Source organism: Carcharhinus amblyrhynchos, chromosome 4 (assembly GCF_965287045.1).
Source record: "Carcharhinus amblyrhynchos chromosome 4, sCarAmb.v2.hapA, whole genome shotgun sequence".
In the NCBI taxonomy this organism is placed as follows: domain Eukaryota; kingdom Metazoa; phylum Chordata; class Chondrichthyes; order Carcharhiniformes; family Carcharhinidae; genus Carcharhinus; species Carcharhinus amblyrhynchos.
In genome coordinates, this window is record NC_137327.1 from 95360631 (window position 1) to 95374170 (window position 13540).

The 13540-nt window shown below is 44.1% G+C and overlaps 1 protein-coding gene across 3 annotated transcripts in view; it reads right to left on the reverse strand.

Moving 5' to 3' along the window:
* The window catches only part of ocrl (OCRL inositol polyphosphate-5-phosphatase), a 105594-nt gene that overhangs the window by 56102 nt on the left and 35952 nt on the right, over window positions 1-13540 (reverse strand). For all 3 annotated transcript variants that reach the window (XM_080187589.1, XM_080187588.1, XM_080187590.1), the window contains 2 exons: window positions 4895-4933; window positions 1008-1115 (listed from right to left, as the gene is read on the reverse strand). In XM_080187589.1, the coding sequence (XP_080043715.1) occupies window positions 1008-1115; window positions 4895-4933 (147 nt within the window). The remainder of the gene's footprint in view (window positions 1-1007; window positions 1116-4894; window positions 4934-13540) is intronic.

Genomic DNA, 13540 nt, shown 5'->3' on the forward strand with positions numbered 1-13540 from the left:
AGGTATAGTAAGAAGTCTCACAACAGGTTATAAAGTCCAACAGATTTATTTGGTAGCATGAGCTTTCGGGGTACTGCCCCTTCATCACGTGAGTGCTACCAAATAAACCTGTTGGATTTTAACCTGGTTATGTCAACTTTAGCTATAAACAGCCTCTCTCATACTCTCTTGTTATCAATGTTAAACCCAGGCAGTGTCTCAACTAACTCTTTTTTAAACCATAACTTTGGCAATGGCTCGTGGCATAACTAGTACACTTCAACGTTGCTGTATTCTAATTATTCACAAAAAATTCTTCACAAAAAGTATTACATAAAAATAGTAAAATCATTTTGTGAAATCAAACTCAACCCACAATTGTCCACTAATTTTTGAATAATCTTTTCAACATTAGTAATACCACCTTATTTACAATGTAAAAAGCAATGTTTTTTATTAATAGATTTCATAAACTGAGATAAAGTAATGTTGACTTTCACAGAATAAATACTGAAGGATATATTTTGGGCATTCCTATACAGTACATCAAAACAATTTGTTTTTAACTATTTATTATGAAATGCTTAGTGCCATACCATTGGTTGAAATTATTAATTCAAGCTTTAATAGTATATCTGTCTCTCCAAACACATTATATAGGAAATTTCTCAGGAAGAGCTCTATCAACCTGATATTAATCAATGATGCCCAAGACTTTAAAAGCATCTGGATACAATTAACTTAGAAAATGCCAGTCTGCCATGGCTTATAGACTAGTGGGCAGCTCAATCTGTATCCATTCTGGCAGCATATGTTATCTACAAAACAATCAAAGGGGAATTTAATTTTGCACCACTTACAATTTAGGGGCATTTTCATAGCTGCTTGGACAATTAAATTTTTCAGTTACTCAGCTCATCTTAAGTATTTTTCAAATTGGTTCACTGTGTGGAAGATAGATCATGTTTTATATTTGTACCAAAGCAGCCAACATTTTCCCTATCTTACATTTCAAGGGACTCATCTACCTTGTTGAATTTTTTTCACTTCAGTGAGGAAGCTGATGCAGTACTCATCATCTGGTAGCTCAAAGAGGTAGTTCGTTTGGTCCCCTTGTATACGGATCCTACATAAGCCTAAAAAAAATCAAATTAATCAATCAATCATGGAAACTGTTGGCAGTGACCAACAGTGCTTAAATAAAATGTGTGTTGTTTGGGATGCCAATAAGGAAAGCAAGTGAATTCAGAGGTAACCGAATCATGCTTTGACATAGTGGCAATAAAACAGGGAGAGTTTGGATTGACCAGGGCAGCAAGGAATGGAGTTGGCTCCCTTAATTTGTCGAAGGGTATCAATGGGTGCTATTCTGATTGGCAGTTGGTAACTAGTGGAGTGCCGCAGGGATCGGTGCTGGGGCCTCAGCTGTTTACCATTTATATAGATGATCTGGAGGAGGGGGCTGAGTGTAGGGTGTCAAAATTTGCTGATGACACAAAGATGAGTGGAAAAGCAAATTGTGTGGAGGGTGTGGAAAGTCTGCAGAGGGATCTAGATAGACTGAGCGAGTGGGCGAGGACCTGGCAGATGGAGTACAATGTTAGCAAGTGTGAGGTTATCCACTTTGGCAAGAATAATAAATAGTAGGAGGGATTACTATTTAAAGGGCGAAAAGCTGCAGCATGCTATGGTGCAGAGGGACCTGGGGGTCCTTGTGCATGAGTCACAAAAACCCAGTCTGCAGGTGCAGCAGGTGATCAAGAAGGTGAATGGGATGCTGGCCTTTATAGCGAGGGGGATAGAATATAAAAGCAGGGAGGTCTTGCTGCAACTGTACAGGGCACTGGTGAGGCCGCAGCTGGAGTACTGTGTGCAGTTTTGGTCGCCGCACTTGCGCAAGGATATTTTGGCCTTGGAGGGAGTGCAGAGGGGGTTCACTAGGCTGATACTGGAGATGAGGGGGTTGGACTATGAAGAGAGACTAAATAGACTGGGTCTGTACTCATTGGAGTTTAGAAGGATGAGGGGGGATCTTATAGAGATGTATAAGATAATGAAGGGGGTGGATAGGGTAGAGGTAGAGAGATTCTTCCCGCTCAGAAAGGACAGCAGGACTACAGGGCACAGCCTCAAGATAAGGGGGGGGGCAGTTTAGAACGGAGTTGAGGAGGTACTTCTTCACTCAAAGGGTGGTGAATCTCTGGAATTCTCTGCCTGTAGAAGTGGCAGAGCCCGCCCTGCTAAATATATTTAAGTCACGGGTAGATAGGTTTTTGGTAGGCAAGGGAATTAAGGGTTATGGGGAGAAAGTGGGAAAGTGGAACTGAGCAACTTCAGATCAGCCATGATCTTATTGAATGGCGGGGCAGGCTCGAAGGGCTAGATGGCCTACTCCTGCTCCTACTTATGTTCTCATGTCTGGTGTAATCCAAATGGCATAATGATTAGTGCCAGAGATGGTTTGGGTCACTGTCTGCGCGGAGTCTGCACATTCTCCCAGCGTGTCTGCGTGTCTCTCTTCTGGGTGCTCTGGTTTCCTCCCACAGCCTGGAAGATGTGCTGGTTAGCTACACTGGCCATGCTAAATTCTCCCTTAGTGTACCTGAACAGATGCTGGAGTGTGGCGACTAGGGGATTTTCACAGTGGCTTCATTGCAGTTTTAATGTAAGCCTATTTGTGACACTAATAAATAAAAAAAGAACAAATGGTTAAGGAGAGAACGATAGCAACACGGTTACATTTATCTAACATCTTCCATGTCCTCAGGGCATTACGTCAAATGAATTATTTTTGCAATGCAGTCACTCCAATGTAGACAATTGCATCAACTATGTCATACATAGCAATGAGGCAAAGGATGAGTAAATCTGTATTTTGGTGAGGTTAACAAAGAATGTTAGCCAAGGAGACTCCTTCTTCAAAGGACAGCTCTTTGAACAATGCGGCACTCGATGGTCAGTTTAAATTACGTTCTCTAGTCCTGGTATTCTTTAGGGTCAAATGCGCTATGAAGTGAACCATGTTAACTCTAGTAATACATCACACAGCTTAGAAATTCCCATGCGTCTTTCCATCAACTGATCTTGACCATGGGAGACAAGCAAAACATTTTAATATTGGAAGATGGACGCAACTGTATCAGCTAAATTAGAAGCACACTGATTGACTAAGGAGAGAATTCACCTGCGTTTGAACACTGCCAATCATTAGCAGCACCCAGGGAACAAGTGATTGGATACCACTCAGCATTTTTGAAGAGTGAAATGCCAACAGAAGATGTGTTTTCCCCTTAAAAGCTTAAGCTGTAAAGAAGATGAACAAATCTGCAGGGACCTTGGTTGTAAGATAACTTTGTTTAAAATAGCTGACAGAGGGAGATAAATGACTCATAGAAAGAAAATCCTTCAACAGGCGTAAAAGCAAATTATTGCTGGGCAAACTGACCTGTTGGGTTTTTAAGGTGTGGATGTGCCGGCGTTGGACTGGGGTAAATACAGTAAAAAGTCTGACAACACCAGGTTTTAGTCCAACCGATTTATTTGATAGTAAACTCACAAGCTTTCGAGGGGACTGCCTCTTCGTCAGGTGAATGGAGAGTTCTGGCCTCGGACAGAGCATATAAAGCACAGATAAAGCTTTATATGCTCTGTCTGAGGCCAGAACTCTCCATTCACCTGACGAAGAGGCAGTCCCCTCAAAAGCTTGTGAGTTTACTATCAAATAAATCGGTTGGACTAAAACCTGGTGTTGTCATTAAGAACCATAAGCAGAAGTTGAAACCCAAATATTGTTATGTTCATCATTTCCAATGGAGGAAAGCCAAGCTTGGGACAAATCGGAAGCTGATCTGGGTACCAGTGAACAATTTGTTCTTAACTGGAAGTCTCTTCTATATTTGGATAGGTGCAATCAACATAGTGAGGCAAGGAGGATTTTCTCATCCCAGCCACCATGGGAATCTGAGCAGGCAAGAGGTGGACTAGGTAAAAGTCTATTGTCCTCAGGCATTTTCTAATTCTGGGGCAAGTGTCAACAGAAAATAGTTCAGTATGTGGTTGGTCTTTCAGTTTCGTAAGATAATGCATCATTACTTCAAGGCTGCTATGTTTGACTTTTAAAAATGTTTCTCATGGGTTGTCGGAATCACTGGCCAGCATTTGTTGCCCATCCCTAACTAACCTCAAACTGAGTAGCTTGCTAGGCCATTTTGAAGGACATTGTGGTGTGTTTGGAATCACATATAAGATCAGGTAAGGATGGCAGATTTCCTTCTCTAACTGACATGAGTAGGCCAGATGCATATTCTTAACAATTAATAATAGCTATCATGGTCACCATTAATGAGACTAGATTTAAATTCCAGATTTATTAACCAAATTCAAATTCCACCAGCTGCTGAGGTGAGATTTGAACACATGTGGCCAGAGCAAGAGCTTCAAGATTATCAGTCCACTATGCCGTCTCCCCTTCACCTAGGCTAGATTTAGAATCTAGATAAATTGAGAATTGGAGTACTGTCTCTGTCATAGAATAGATCACCCCTATTTCATTAATTTATGTATTTACACCTCAAAGTCCAAAATCAGGAAAGAAAATTCCAGATGATGGATTAGAGCTCAGGAGACCAAACCAGGTGTGGCAGCAAAAGACCTGAGCAAGCCCTGAGCCTTAATACATAAGAGGAACATGGAGTCCTGTGTTGGGAAGCTGGGGGAAAAGACTGTTCTGGTAATGCCTAGACCAAAAAAAACAAATAATATCTCCCAGAATCAATTAAAACTGATCAAACTGGTATGGATGGATAATTCTATTTTCAGTATACTTGTTAAAAAATGAAGACTATCTGCAAGCAAAAAAGCTTCACCACTCTGCCTTTACATTAAAATTTCATAGAAGTTATTAAAGAGTACTCACGTGTAAAAGGATCATCTATTAAAAGTGCCTCCTCGGCCTCTGAAAGGATGCAAAATATTCTTAGTTATGGTAAGTACCTGAGTTTATTGCATGAGATGTAGCTAAAAATTCCCTCATCATTAGAACATATAATGCTGAATGTTAAAGAATGCATATAAGGAGAGAATTCCAGAGAGTGGGATCAATGTTGTAGGACTGAAGAATGTGGGAGGGGAAGATAGATCAAGGATAGGAGGGGAAGAGAGCGGCAATGAAGAGACTTGAAAACAAAGCCAAATTCAAACTCAATATGCTGAGAAGAAGTCAATAAGAATGGAGGTGACAGGTGGGCTTATCAGGAAAAGAGCAGCCATATTTTCAAGTGTTGGAGTCAATTATGGTTAGTGATGGGGGTGGGAGGTATAGGTGGTTAACAAGAGGGACATTAGAGAAACTGAGGTGAAGTTAACTAAAATGTGGATAAGGGTTTCAACAGCAACAACAAAGCATGCAGGTCAAAATCAATGGCCCTTAGAATTGAAACTCTGAATTGAACAGGATACCATGGTTTTACATTTCTTAAACAAGTGGCTTTAGTGACAGAATAATTTCAATGATAAAAGAACAACTGTGGCATTGACAAAGAATATTGTGAAGGTCAAGAAAAAGGTCAAGGGCAGCACAGTAGTTATCACTGCTGCTTCATGGCTCCAGGGACCTGGGTTCAAATCCCAGCTTGGATCACTGTCTGTGTGGAGTTTGCACATTTTCGTGTCTGCGTGTATTTCCTCCAGGTACTCTGGTTTCTTCCCACAGTCCAAAAAGTGCGAGCTAAGTTGATTGGCCATTCTAAATTGCCCCTTAGTGTTCTGGGATGCATAGGTTAGAGGGAATAGTGGGTAAATATGTAGGGATATGGGTATAGGGCCTGGTGGGATTGTGGTTAGTGCAGACTAGATGGGCCGAATTGCCTCTTTCTGCACTGTGGGATTTGATCGAAAAAAAGAGGGGGCAAGAACAGATTACTGGGGAGCTTCCAGACAGGATATTGTGATTTGGAAAGAAGTCATTGCTGAATATATGCTGGCTGTGTTTGAACATGCAGAAATAAATTCAAATGGGTGCATATGGAAGGCAAAGGGGAAGTCTGGGTAGTTGACTACATGAAACACTGAAGATGTCAATGAGGGAAGAAAGGATAATTCAGCACGATCCCATCACAATGAATGTTATTCTTGACTTTGGTCAGTGTCCAAGGCAGGCTGAAAGGATTTGAGAGAACAGAGTTACTGTCTTGAGTGTGGATGGCCCTTTGTCAGAGCAACATTAGCTCTGACGAAGGCATATCCAGACTTGAAACATTAACTCCATTCTCTGTCCACAGAGGCTGTCAGACCTGCTGAGATTTTCCAGCATTTTCTGTTTTTGTTAGATTCCAGCATTCGCAGCGTTTTGCTTTGATCTTATGACGGGGTTTGAAAATAGCGTTTTGGGAGAGCTGAGAGGGTACAGCATGTTCAAAAGGGCAGCTACATTTAAAACAGTTAAAACATGTAGTTTGAACATGCAAGTCTTTGAAGAGAAAGCAATGACAGTAGGAATGGGGGTGGGGAGGAATCAGGATATTGAATTTAATGATCTGACAAGATCATGATGAATGGTGGAGCAGACTCAAAGTGCCGAACAGCCTACTCCTGCTTCTAGTTACGATGTTTCTAAATTTCAAATGTGATTTAAGTTTGCCCACCTTGGACTTAAGGAAGCAGTGACAAAAGGTGCCCTTGGAGTGGTAATAACAATGTGGCAGAAGGCGAATAATCTGGTGGAAACAAAAACTTTCATGGAAGAGTCAAAAAGAAAAGCTGAGGAATAGTAGTATTATGGTTGGTGGGAGAAAAGGACAAAGGAGTCAGAGCTGGGGATCTCAGAGATTGAGGAAATTTTTTTATCCCCCTTAGAGTATTAAGGAGAATGGTAGAATTGGATAAATTTGGATGAATAGGGTGGTATGCTTTTGCGAGTGAAGGAGCAGAGAGAGAGATAAGAATTTACCTGTTAAAAACCTGTTTAAATAAGTTTAAAGCACTTTGTTCCTTGTAGAACTGTTTAAATCATTGAAAAGTATTTTTGCGGGCTTTTTGTATTTACCGCTTTAAGAATTCTGAGGGAGTGGTTAGAAGGGAGTTGTGGGCCAGCAAGCTTTAAATCAGCGCCAGGTTTAAAAGGAGGCCTGGTATACACAGCGGGCAGCGTCGGAGCGGGCAGCGGAGTGAGGGGGAAGCAGAGTGAGCTATTAGGGCTTAATATCAAAAGGGCTTGGGGGAAAAAGGACCAGGTGAGTTCGTGTGGAAATTTTCAGTACTACTACAGTGAATAATGGAGGGGCATGTGATGTGTTGTTTCTGTATGATGTGGGAACTGGTGGACCCCAGGGTCCTTCCCAGTGACCATGTCTGCAGTAAGTGCAGGTTGCTGGAGGAGCTCCAGCTCAAGGTAGATGAGCTGGCCTCTGAGCCACAGACACTGAGGCTCATCGGGGGAAAGAGGGTGCCATTGTCAATGGGGTGCAAGTGACATCCACCCCCCCCTAGACTGGCTAACTCTAAGGGTCAGGAACAAGAGGGGGCTGCTGAGAGGAGGAAGGGGGGTGAGGAGCGGAGGCCTCAGCCTCTCAATCTGCATAACAGGTTTGAGGTTCTTGCTTCCAGTCTGGACGAGGACGAGGGAGGCGAGGTCGGTGAGCAAACTGCACACGGTACAGTGATGCAGCAGGACAGAGGCAAGAAGGTGAAAAGGAATGTAGTAGTGATTGGGGATAGTGGGGTGAAGGGTATTGACACTGTCCTTTGTCACAATGACAAAGTGCACAGAAGGGTGTGTTGTCTGCCTGGTGCTCGGGTCCGGGATGTCGCATCTGGGCTGCAGAGGAACCTGGAGTGGGAGGGTGAGAATCCGGTCATTGGTGGTACATGTGGGTGCCAACGACGTAGGCAAAATGCGAACTGAGGATCTGGGGAGGGAGTATGAGAAGCTGGGAATGGAATTAAAAAGTAGAACCGACAAGGTGGTTATCTCTGGGCTACTGCCTGAACCGAGTGCAGACGGGAGTAGGGTTGATAGGATTAAGGAAGTGAATGGGTGGCTCAGGGATTGGTGTGGGAGGAATGGGTTTGAATTTATGGGGCATTGGCACCAGTATTGGGGTAGGTGGGACCTGTTCAGGGGGGATGGGATTGGTCTGAACCGTGCTGGGACCAGAGTGCTGGCGAATCGAGTAAAGAGGACTGTAGACAGGGCTTTAAACTAATTAGTGGGGGGGGGGGGGGGGCGCGCGCACGAGGGTAGGTGACATTACAGGGTCTAAAGTTAAGGAGAGGGTACAGGTAAGGGAAGAGGCTGAGGATGTCCCAATAATAGAGGGTGTAGGGGGCGTGAGTATAGTTGGTGGCGTTACGGCAAATAGGGTCCAGGTGAAGGCTGGGATGAAGGCACTTTATGTGAATGCACGAAGCATTCGGAATAAAGTGGATGAGCTGGTGGCGCAGATCAGCACAAATGGATATGATCTGGTGGCCATTACAGAGACGCGGCTGCAAGGTGACAGGGACTGGGAGCTGAATGTCCGGGGTATCAAGTGTTTAGGAAGGATAGGCGGGAGGAAAAAGGGGGGGGGGGGGGGCGCGTAGCTCTGCTGATTAAGGATAGCATCAGGGTGGTAGCAAGGGATGATATTGGAGCCAAGGAGCAGAAAGTGGAATCGTTGTGGGTAGAGATTAGGAACAGCAAAGGGAGGAAGACGCTGGTGGGTGTCGTCTATAGGCCCCCGAATAATGATCTGGAGGTGGGGCGGGCTGTTAACGCGCAAATAAGTGCGGCGTGCAGGAATGGGACGGCCATAATTATGGGGGATTTCAATCTACATATAGATTGGTCGACCCATGTTGGACGCGGTGGGCTCGAGGAGTTCTTGGAATGCTGCCGGGATAGTTTCCTGGAACAGTGTGTGTTGGAGCCGACGAGGGAGCGAGCTATCTTGGATCTGGTGCTATGTAATGAGGCAGGTAGAATTAGGGACCTTGCAGTGAAGGATCCTCTTGGGGAGAGTGATCATTGTATGGTGGAGTTTCTGGTGCAGATGGAGGAGGACAAAGTGGGTTCCCGGACGCGCGTCCTTTGTTTGAAGAGGGGAGTACGGTAGGATGAGAGAAGAATTGGCGAATGTGGACTGGGGGAGCGCGTTGGAAGGTAGGTCTGCTGAGGAGCAGTGGAGGATCTTTAAGGAGATCTTTCTTGGTGCTCAGCAGAAATTTATTCCGATGGTCAAAAAGGACAGTAGGAGGAGAGGTAATAAGCCGTGGATAACGAAGGAGGTGAAAAAAAGTGTTAAATTAAAAGCGGAGGCGTTTAGAGTAGCTAACAGTCGTGGGTGAGAAGAGGATTGGAAGAGGTTTAAATGTCAACAAAGATTGACAAAGAAGTTGATAAAGAAGGGTAGGAGAAACTATGAAGCTGGGCTAGCGCTTAATATAAAAAAGGATAGCAAGAGTTTTTATAAATATATAAAAAGGAAGAGGCTGGCTAGGGTGAATGTTGGACCCTTAGAGGATGAGAAGGGGAACTTAGTGGTAGGGGATGGGGATATGGCTAAGGTCTTGAATAACTTTTTTGTTTCTGTCTTCACGGAGGAGGACGTGAATAATTTGCCGGGTGTTAGCGATGGAAAGGTGGTAGGACTGGAGGGTCTTAATGACATTACTGTTACTAGAGAGGCGGTGCTCGACAGACCGGAGGGGCTGATTGTGGACAAGTCGCCAGGACCGGATGGAATGCATCCGAGCGTTCTGAAAGAAATGGCGGAGGTGATAGTGGATGCCTTGGTGGTTATTTTCCAGACGTCGCTGGATTCCGGGGAAGTGCCGGAAGATTGGAAAACGGCTAATGTTACGCCGTTGTTTAAGAAGGGTGCCAGGCAAAAGTCAGGGAATTATAGGCCGGTTAGTTTAACGTCTGTTGTAGGTAAAATGTTAGAATCCGTCATCAAGGAGGAAATAGTGAGGCATCTTGAGGGGAATTGCTTGATAGAGCAGACGCAGCACGGTTTTGTTAAAGGGAAGTCGTGTCTGACAAATTTACTGGCGTTCTACGAGGGTGTGTCTAGGGCGGTGGATAGCGGAGAGCCGGTGGATGTGGTCTTTCTTGATTTTCAGAAGGCGTTTGACAAGGTACCTCACAAGAGGTTTTGCAGAAGGTCAGGGGACATGGAGTTGGGGGTAGGGTGTTAGCGTGGATAGAGGACTGGTTGTCAAATAGGAGGCAGAGAGTGGGGGTCAATGGGTGCTATTCGGATTGGCGGATGGTGACTAGTGGAGTGCCCCAGGGGTCGGTGCTGGGGCCTCAGCTATTTACCATTTATATAGATGATCTGGAGGAGGGAACCGAGTGTAGGGTGTCGAAATTTGCTGATGACACCAAGATTGGTGGAACGGCAAATTGTGCGGAGGGTGTGGAGAGTCTACAGAAGGAGCTAGATAGGCTGGGCGAATGGGCCAGGAACTGGCAAATGAAATTTAATGTTGGCAAGTGTGAGGTGGTCCACTTTGGTAGGAGTAATGGTAGGAAGGATTATTACTTACGTGGCGAAAAACTGCAGCAGGCGACGGTGCAGAGGGACCTCGGGGTCCTTGTGCATGAGTCGCAAAAACCCAGCTTGCAGGTGGTCAGGAAGGCGAATGGGATGCTGGCCTTCATAGCGAGGGGGATTGAATATAAAAGTAGGGAGGTTTTGCTGCGGCTGTATAGGGCATTGGTGAGGCCGCAGCTGGAGTACTGTGTGCAGTTTTGGTCGCCGTACTTACGCAAGGATATTTTGGCCTTGGAGGGAGTGCAGAGGAGGTTTACTAGGCTGATGCCAGAGTTGAGGGGGTTGAGCTATAAGGAGAGGCTGAATAAATTAGGCTTGTACTCGTTAGAGTTTAGAAGAATGAGGGGAGATCTCATTGAGATGTATAAGATGATAAATGGGATGGATAGGATAGAGGTGGAGAGACTCTTCCCACTCAGAAAGGATAGTAGGACTAGGGGGCACAACCTCAAGATAAAGAGGGGACGGTTTAGAACGGAGTTGAGGAGGAACTTCTTCACTCAAAGGGTGGTGAATCTCTGGAATTCTCTGCCCGTTGAAGTGGTGGAGGCTACCTCGCTAAATATTTTTAAGACGCGGGTTGATGGGTTTTTGATAAGAGAGGGGATTAAGGGTTATGGGGAGAGGGCGGGAATGTGGAACTGAGCCACGACAGATCAGCCATGATCTTATTGAATGGCGGGGCAGGCTCGAAGGGCTAGATGGCCTACTCCTGCTCCTATTTCTTATGTTCTTATGAGAAAGTATTCATTAATAACCTATGTAGTTTTGTCATATTTTCAAGATAATTTCTGCTTCTGCTCCCAATCTACTTACCCATTGTGCCCATAACCCATGTATCTAGATCTCCTCTTTCTATGGGTATCAGGATGTCCAGCAAGTTGCCTCCATGAGCAATATATTTTTTAATTCATTTATTGGATGTGGGAGATGCCAATGTTTATTGGCCATCCCTAGTGCCTTTAAGGTGGTGGTGGTGGTGAGGTGCCTTCTTGAACCTCTAGCCCCTGAGATGTAGGTGCACCCACAGTACTGTTAGAGAGAGAAGTCCAGAATTTTGACCTGCCGACTGTGAATAAATGACGACATATTTCCAAGTCAGGACTTGGAGAGAACCTCCAGGTAGGAATGTTCCCAGGTATCATCTGCCCTTGACCTTCTAGATGGTCGCGAATTTTGTCTCTTGTTATGCACGCTGAATTCTCATTTTTACCACTGAGCAAAGATAGTCTTTACTGGTGAATACATTGGTTCACAGGTGGGGGGCAGTGGTTTGTCACATTAGTTTCAGATAAATGCGGATTCACAAGTTAAATAGGAGGAGGAAAACAATCATTGCCAAACATTCTTGTTACTGGTCATGGCCCTAATTCTTATTTTCTCCCAAAAAACCTGTTAGCCAGGAAGATGAAAAAAATTGCTTCAAATATGCAAAAATCTTCAACATACAGGCAGGCAATCTTCATTCAGGCCTCTGCTAGAACTACTCTAACTGGATGCTGATGGGTGATTGAGATCAGAGCTTTAAGCTCCATATTTTCCTTCCCTTTTACTTTGAGTGAAGCATTGGGTTACGCTCAGTAATTGTTCAACGATATAGCTGAGACCATGCAAGAAATTCAGACTCAAAAACCCACATCTTGTTTCTCCATATCATATTACATTGCATCATAATACCAAATTCAAATCATTAATCAATTTACTCAAATTTATTCAACTTGATTTAAATGGAAAACAAGCATATATAATCACAGAAGGCAGATTAAGATTAAAATTAAGAAAGTCAAGAAGGAGAAGGAGACACATGACATGCATAGGCAGCTGGGGTCAGTGGATCCCTTGAAGAGTATAGAGGGTGTAGGAACAGAGTCAAGAGAAATCAAGAGGGCAAAAACGAGACACAAGATTGTTTTGGCAGGTGAGGCAAAGGAGAATCCAAAGAAATTCTACAAATACATAAAGGGCAAAAGAGTAATGAGGGAGAGAGTAGGACCTCCTAAGGATCAACAAGGTCATCTATGCCCAGATCCACAAAGAGATGGATGAGATCCTAAATGAATATTTGTCATCAGGATTCACTGTTGAATAAAGCATGGATGTTAGAGAACTTGGGGAAATAAATAGTAATGTCTTGAGGAGTGTACATATAACAGAGAAGATGGTACTGGAAGTCTTAAAGTGCATCAAGATAGATAAATCCCCGGGACCCAATGAAGTGCATCTCGGGACACTGTAGGAAGCTAGGGAGGAAATTGCGGGTTCCCTAGCAGAGATGTTTGAATCATCGATAGTCACAGGTGAGATGCTTGAAGATTGGAGGGTGACAAATGTTGTGCCTTTGTTTAAGAAAGACTGCAGGGAAAAGTCTGGGAACTATAGGCTGGTGAGCCTCACATCTGTAGTGGGTAAGTTGTTAGAAGGTATTCTGAAATTCAGGATCTAAGGGCATTTAAAGACGCAAGAACTGATTAGGGGCAGTCAGCATGGCTCTGTGATGGAAAATTATGTCCCACAAATTTGATTGAGTTTTTTGAAGGGATAACCAAGAATGTAGATGAGGACAGTGCAATTGATGTTGTCTACAAGGATTTTAGCAAGGCCTTTGACAAAGTACCACATGGTAGGTTGTTGCATCAGGTTAAATCTGATGGGATCCAGGGTGAGGTAGCCAAATGGCTGGATGACAGACGATAGAGGGTGGCTGTAAAGGGTTGTTTTTCAAACGGGAGGCCTTTGACCAGTGGTGTGCCTCAAGGATCTGTGCTGAGTCCACTGTTATTTGTCATTTATGTTAATGATTTGAATGAGAATTCAGTGGGCATGGTTAGTAAGTTTGCAGATGACACCAAGATTGGTGGCATAGTGGACAGCGAAGAAAGTTATCTAGGATTGCAACAGGATTTTGATCAATTGGGCCAGCGAGCTGACGAAAGACAGATGGAGTTTAATTTAGATAAATGTGAGGTGATGCGTTTTGGTAGATTGAACCAGGGCAGGACTTACTCAGTTAATGGTAGGGCATTGGG